Source organism: Trachemys scripta, chromosome 22 (assembly GCF_013100865.1).
Source record: "Trachemys scripta elegans isolate TJP31775 chromosome 22, CAS_Tse_1.0, whole genome shotgun sequence".
NCBI lineage: Eukaryota > Metazoa > Chordata > Testudines > Emydidae > Trachemys > Trachemys scripta.
This window is the reverse complement of record NC_048319.1, coordinates 3,547,440-3,553,696: the sequence shown is the minus strand read 5'-3', so window position 1 is coordinate 3,553,696 and position 6,257 is coordinate 3,547,440. Positions and strand designations below refer to the sequence as shown.

The window sequence follows — 6,257 nt, the reverse complement described above, 5'->3', positions numbered from 1 at the left end:
GTGTGGGGGCACTGCTGGAGAGGATGAGCCCTGCTCCGGGGGCATGTAATGGTGGAGATGTGCTAACCCTGCTCAGTTTTCCTTCTGACCTCCGGCCTGAGCAGAGAAGCCCCACGCGGACTCTGATCCCTCTGCCACCCACAGACCCACCTCCTCTCCCTCTCTCAGCTAAACCGCTCGGGTGACTGAACAGTGACCAGTTCTCTGCTGGCCCCGAGGCGGCTGAAGGCCCTGGCTCCCCCAAGGGCACCAGACACCCTGCCCTGGCGGCCGCGCTAGGTCCCCAGGAGAACCCCGGAGCTGCCCTCCTGCCCCGGCACGACATCGGCCCAGCTGCACCCGGGGCTGGACCAGAGCGGAGATGATGCCCTTCTGTTAGGAGCCAGCTGTCCACGGGGGTTTCTCGCCCGCCTGAGTGCCGATGAAAGCCTGGAACTGGGACTCTCAAAGGCTCAGGAACTGGAGACAAATAAACAGATGCCAAAAGTACATTTTTTTTAAACCCACCTTGTAACTTCGGGCGGGGGGGGGGGAGAGGGGGCTGACTGGCTTTTTGAAGGTGAGGGACTGGTTTGCCAAGCCTGGATTGATTTCAAAGTCCCTTTAACTCCTGCCAAAGGCCGGGCTGACGTGTACGTGTTTCTAGTGACGAAAGCGCTCTGCTTGGCCGCAGCAGAATTCAATTTTGATTTCCGTATAATTGTGACAGATCAGAGCAATGTTCACTGGTAGGCATTTTTTTCCGATGTTTAGTCTATTTCAATCTGCATAGTTGCAAGAAATTATTGGGGGGGGGAATCAGACAATAATGATTTAATGACAGGCGCCTTCAAGGTTCAAAAAGTTAAAGTTTTATCACTGTTAAATCACAAATTGGTGTCAGTGTCCTGGGTAGAAACATACAAAGTAACTCTCCTTAAATCAAACTGTTATCGTCAAGCAGCTTTTTTCTCACGTTGCCTCTCTGTAAATGTTGATTGTTATCGCTGGCAATAATCCTTCCTCGGTTTGGGTGTGTGCGGAGAAATCAACGGTTCCCAACAGTTACTGATTAAAATGCGAATCCTGCCCACCCGAGCTATGCAATCTAGTTCATTTCGAATGTGCCGGAACACCGTTTGGTAAGTCGTGTATATTAACTCTTTGCAAAGCGGCGTTCGGCTCAGGTATCCCTGGGGTAAAGCGCCTGCTATGCTGGCAAACAGCTGGGTTTGGGGTAAATGAAATTTTCTGGGAAAAGGTTTCATGTGACAAAAACATTCCTACTTTTGTTGAAGAGCCAAACACATTCCAGTTTTTGGCCCTGACATACAAAGGGTTTTCGGCATTTCAAAACAAAGACATGTTGATGTTTTTTAAATGAAAACCTGAACATTTTCACAGGAAACTTCCACTGCCTATAACAAAAGAAAAGTTTTTCATTTTCATTTAAACTTTTGCTTTTGGGGTGCGGGAGGGGAATTCCTCAACCACCTCTCTGCTTCAAAGACCAAAACTGTTTGCTTCAGCCTACAAGAATCCTTGAATTCAGACCTTGCAGTTTTCTCTGAATAATTAAATTAACTCATAATGGTGCTGCTCTTCTGTGTCTCTCTTTAACTGGCGACGCTCTGGGTGGGTGGGTGTCGCTGAGATTTCCAGTCCTTTCCCCCCTTCCAAGAAAAGCTGGGGTGTGAAAAGCCCCCCAGAAAGGCACCGCAGCTCTCTGGGTAATACAGAGCGGTTCTAGCTGGTAGCATCGGGCGAGTACAATCCAGGTGGAGTTCCCAGCGGATGGTTCTGATTTGTGTTCAAGGACCGTGTCGCAGCGCATGAGTGAAGCACGCGGGGCAGCGAGGCCCAGCCCGCCCTAGAGCGGCGTGGGGTGGGGGCCTTTCTGGGAGGTGCTTTGGTCACACACTGGCTCCCGGGCACAGGACAGGGGTCACGGGGTGAAGTTCTCCAGCCCGTGTTATACAGGAGGGTCAGACTGGCTGGGCTGATTGACTCCGCGGCCCATCGCATTCCTCAGCAACGGGCGGCTGACTCCGTCTCCCCAGTCGCCCCCACGGGCAAATAGCCGGGAACGCGTCTTGGCCTCCGCCCTGCCGAAGCCAAGTCCTAAACTGGGGAAGCGACGATTCTGGACAGCACCAGCCGCCGCTGAGTCAAACCCGTTAGCCACCGGGCTGGGCCAGTGACGCAGCCCAGCGGGAGGGCACCTCTGGGGCTGGCAGTCTGGTCCCGGCCCCCAGCCTGCCAAGCTGCGGAGGAGGAACGTGTCTCCACAGGAGCCTTGGCGGGATCAGAGACCTCGGCAGCAAACCCGGGACCCTTTGCTGCCCTGCCTCGAGCATGCGTCTGGCTTAGCCCCGGAGCCTGGGCTGCCAGAGCCCTCGTCAAGCCCCCTGTGTGTCCCGCCGTCCTCTTCTCTGGGGGCGAGGGCCCTCCCCCGGGTTCAGTCCCTGCAGTTTCACAGCATGGGCCCGTGCGTGGGACCCTGCGCAGCTCATGACCCCGCAGTCAGCGGCGCCCCAGGCGTGCGTGGCCGGGTCTCGCCTCTCAGGGGCGAGGGGTGGTGACAAGTCCAGACGGGAGCGGGGGGGCCCCTGGGCCGCCCCTCCCCCGGTCCTGCTAGCCTCGGACCTTGCTCCGGCTGTCGCGCAGCGCCTCGAGCTTCGGCCCCAGCTCGCTGAATTTGGGCCTCTTGCTCTGGCTGAAGGCCCAGCAGCTCAGCATCAAGCCGTGCACCTGCGGGGAGAAAGGGGGGGCGGAGCCGTGAACACGGAGGGGGGAGAGGGACGCGCGCAGCAGAGCCACCCCCGCCCTCGGGGAAGCACGGGCTCCTTACCTCGGCGGGGCAGCCGGGGGGCGCAGGGAGCCGCCTGTCGTCCTTCAGCAGCTCCAGCAGGTGGCAAATAATCGGCATGGGCTTGTCGAGTCCCATCATGCGGAGAAATTCCTGCGAGCCGGGGAGGGAAAACAAGGCAGGAAATGGAAACTCTGGGAGTGGATTGGTCTCCCTCTGCAGGCAGGAGTGGGGATTGCGAGGTCTCTTTTTAAACCGGTTTCCCTGCTTTCTCCCGTGGTCAGATGTGACTTTGTCTCCCTCCACAGGCAGGAGTGGGGATTGCGAGGTCTCTTTTTAAACCCGTTTCCCTGCTTTCTCCCGTGGTCAGATGTGACTTTGTCTCCCTCCACAGGCAGGAGTGGGGATTGCGAGGTCTCGTTTTAAACCGGTTTTCCCCTCATGCCATATAGTCTCCATGGTCAGATGTGACTTTGTCTCCCTCCGCAGGCAGGAGGGGGGACTGCAAGGCCATTTGCTTTTTTTAAATCTGATTTTTTTCACCCTACTATATAGTCCCCATGGTCACCCTTTAGTCTATCAAAGCTCCATTTACAAAGGGGTAATCAATACCGAATCGAAGTTCTGTAAGCAGATAACAGACGTGAAGGGAGGGCATCAGATATGGTTATGTGCACAGCAAGGTTAGCTGGCATAGAGGCTGTTCGCAACCTATTGACAGGGTTGGACTCTAAGTGTTAACCAGGTATTAAAGTATTGATTTGTCATTTATCACCTCTTTGTCAACTAGGTACAAACTGAAATTTCACATAACCCACAGCCGCCTTCAGGAGAGGAAGCTGCCAGTTTAGTTTGCCGTGGATGGGTCACTTGTGTGCAGTGTTTGCTCAGATAAGTGACCAAGGGGGGATACCTTGCAGTGGGTAGCATCGGGGCTCACCTGTGCAACTTACTGCTGCAGGATATTAGTGACGCAAGGAGCTTAGTTGGCTTCTAGGGGCTTAGATATTTAGTAAGTCACAAGGGTTCTCAGCTCTCATGCTTCAGGGTATGAGCTGACTGGGGTCAGGAAGGAATCCCAGCCCCTCCCCTGGTAGGCTTGCCCCATTAGGAGCACTCTGAGACAGGGGAGTTAAACCTTCTGAGGCATCCAGTGCTGGAGACTAAGGGGATCATGGGGTTGTTCAGCAGTTCGTCCGGGGCAATCCCAAATGTAGCAGGCCAAGTTCAGCTCTGGTGTAACGGGGGGCAGCTCCCAGGGGAGCCCATGGGGAGATGTGCCTGATTCAGCCAAAGGTCTTTCCTGGCAGCAGAGACTGAGACCCTCCAAACTTACGGCACCTGTGGCGCTCGCGGGAGACGCAGCCCTTAGGGAAGCTGCGGCTAGTGGTCTCACCTCGGAGGGGCTTTGGCTTCTGTTGCTGTACGTGAAGAGCTCGTAAAGGACGACTCCAAAGCTCCAGACGTCGGACTCGCGGGAGAACACGTTATCCGACAGGGACTCAGGCGCGTACCTGGCCGGGGAGGAGGCGGTTAGCGAGGTAGGTGGGTGAGCTGCAAGCAGAGGGCCCATCAAGGTACTTGTTTGAAGGCGGATGTTTGTGTGGGTGAGGGCTTCTCCCCTCCAGAGACAAGGGGGGCAGAGAGAAGGGGCAGTTTGTCCCCAGCCGGAGACAATGAGCCCAGCTCAATTGGCATCAATGGGAGTTGCACCATTTTACGCCAGTTGAGCAGCTGGCTGAGAATTTTAAAATTCAACATTTTTGAGCTCAAAGTCCCCCATGGACTGTATCAGAGAACTCCAACATCCCCCCCACCCCAGACTCCCGTTCCCCATCTATCTAGGCATCCCTCGTCGCTACTGTAAGGGAGCAGCTGAGTCTAGTAGATAGAGCATAGGGCGAGGGGGCAAGAATCCCCTGGTTTTATTCCCAGTTCTTTCACTGACTCACTAGGTGGCTGCAGGCCTGTGCCTCAGTTTCCCCATCTGTAGAATGGGACTGACAATACGGCTCTACAGGGCAACTGTTTAGCTGATGTTTGCAAAGTACCGTTGTTAGCGCGGACTGCGTGAGAGGTGTGAAATGGCCCCGCTGGCAGGAAGGTTGGATCGTACTGTGGGTTGGGGGAGCACGCAGAATCTCCCCAGCGCTCGTAAGAGGTTTATCCCCCTTCCGCAGAGGGGAGAAATGAGGCACCGAAAGCGGAAGTGTCATGGCCAAGGCTGCACAGGGAGTCTGTGGCAGACCTGGGAAAAGAACGCAGGTGTCCTAGCTTTCAGCTGCTCTGGGACCTGCAGCCCGCCCCCCAGCGAAGCGCAGTCCAGGGGGTGCTGGCAGCTCAGGCCTCCCCTACCAGAACACGGGGCTCTGTCCCGGCTCCCGCACCACGTAGTACTCCTTGTCCTGGGGGAGCAGCTTGGCCAGGCCGAAGTCCCCGATCTTCACGTGGGTCTCGTTCTCCACCAGGATGTTCCTGCTGGCCAAGTCTCTGTGAACGTAGCGCTGGGATCCCAGGTACTCCATGCCCTGGAACAGAGACGCTGAAAGCCTCCAGCCGGAGGCAACGCACGCCAATCCCACAGGGGGCCCTAGCTCCGGCCCTGGGAACCCCGCTCCCTGCCTACTCGGAATCAGAGAGCCAGCCGGCCCCGCTCCGTGCACCTGCCTGGGTTTGGGGTAGGAAGGACGGTCATTAGGGCCTGGGGCTGGGCTGTGGTCGAGCTGGGCTTACGTCCCAGCTCTGACACAGGCTCCCGGGGTGACCTTGGGAGTGTCACATCCCTGCTCTGTGCCTCAGTTTCCCGTCCCCCTTGCTGTGAATGGGGGGCACGGAGCAGAGGAGCTGCACGCGGGGAGGTGCCTGGGGGTGCAGCCAGGCCCCCTACCTTACATATCTGCCACGCGTACAGCAGCAGCCGCTTGTGGTCCAGGCGCTCCTGGTTCTTCTGCAGATACTCCCTCAGGCAGCCTTTGGGCAGATACTCCATGACGAGCCTCAGGCTCCTCCGCCCTGGCGGGTGCAGAAAGGACGTCACGGCCAGTCCTGGCCTGGGAGCCCGCCCGGCACTCAGCTCCGGCCCTGGAGCCCACCCCGCGGCTGGCACCCGGCCCTGGCCCTGGAGCCCGCCCTGTGCCCGGCACCCGCCCCTGGCCCTGGAGCCCGCCCTGTGCCCGGCACCCGGCCCTGGCCCTGGAGCCCGCACCGCGCCCGGCACCCGGCCCTGGCCCTGGAGCCCGCCCCGCGCCAGGCACTCAGCCCCGGCCCTACACTCCTGTGCATCCTAAGCAGGTTTGCTCTAGTGGAAGTTCCACCAGGCAGCGAGGTGAGCGTCTCAGCTTGGAACAAGCAGCAAGGATTGAGGGACACCAGCAGGGCTGGGAGAGCAGGGGGCTGTGGGTCGGGGGTGAGGGGCACTGGTAGGGCTGGGATAGCAGGGGGCTGTGGGTCGGGGTTGAGGGGCACTGGA

At 57.9% G+C, this 6,257-nt stretch overlaps 1 protein-coding gene across 1 annotated transcript; it reads right to left on the bottom strand.

Annotated features, from left to right (window-relative positions):
• Positions 1–2,201: 2,201 nt before the first annotated feature.
• On the bottom strand, positions 2,202–5,835 carry LOC117869038 (tyrosine-protein kinase JAK3-like). Its single transcript, XM_034755507.1, has 5 exons — positions 5,676–5,835; positions 5,144–5,316; positions 4,185–4,302; positions 2,831–2,941; positions 2,202–2,730 (listed from the first exon to the last, which is right to left on the bottom strand). The coding sequence occupies exons 1-5, from the start codon at positions 5,775–5,777 to the stop codon at positions 2,614–2,616; spliced, it is 621 nt and encodes a 206-aa protein (XP_034611398.1). The 5' UTR covers positions 5,778–5,835; the 3' UTR covers positions 2,202–2,613.
• Positions 5,836–6,257: the final 422 nt, after the last annotated feature.

Coding starts and splice junctions, on each gene's coding strand:
- LOC117869038 (XM_034755507.1), bottom strand. CDS start 5,777: ATGGAGTATCTGCCCAAAGGCTGCCTGAGGGAGTATCTGCAGAAGAAC. Junction 4,303..5,143: donor GGACAGAGCCCCGTGTTCTG/GTAGGGGAGGCC, acceptor CTCCCCGGCCAG/GTACGCGCCTGAGTCCCTGT. Junction 2,731..2,830: donor CCCCCGGCTGCCCCGCCGAG/GTAAGGAGCCCG, acceptor TTCTCCCCGCAG/GTGCACGGCTTGATGCTGAG.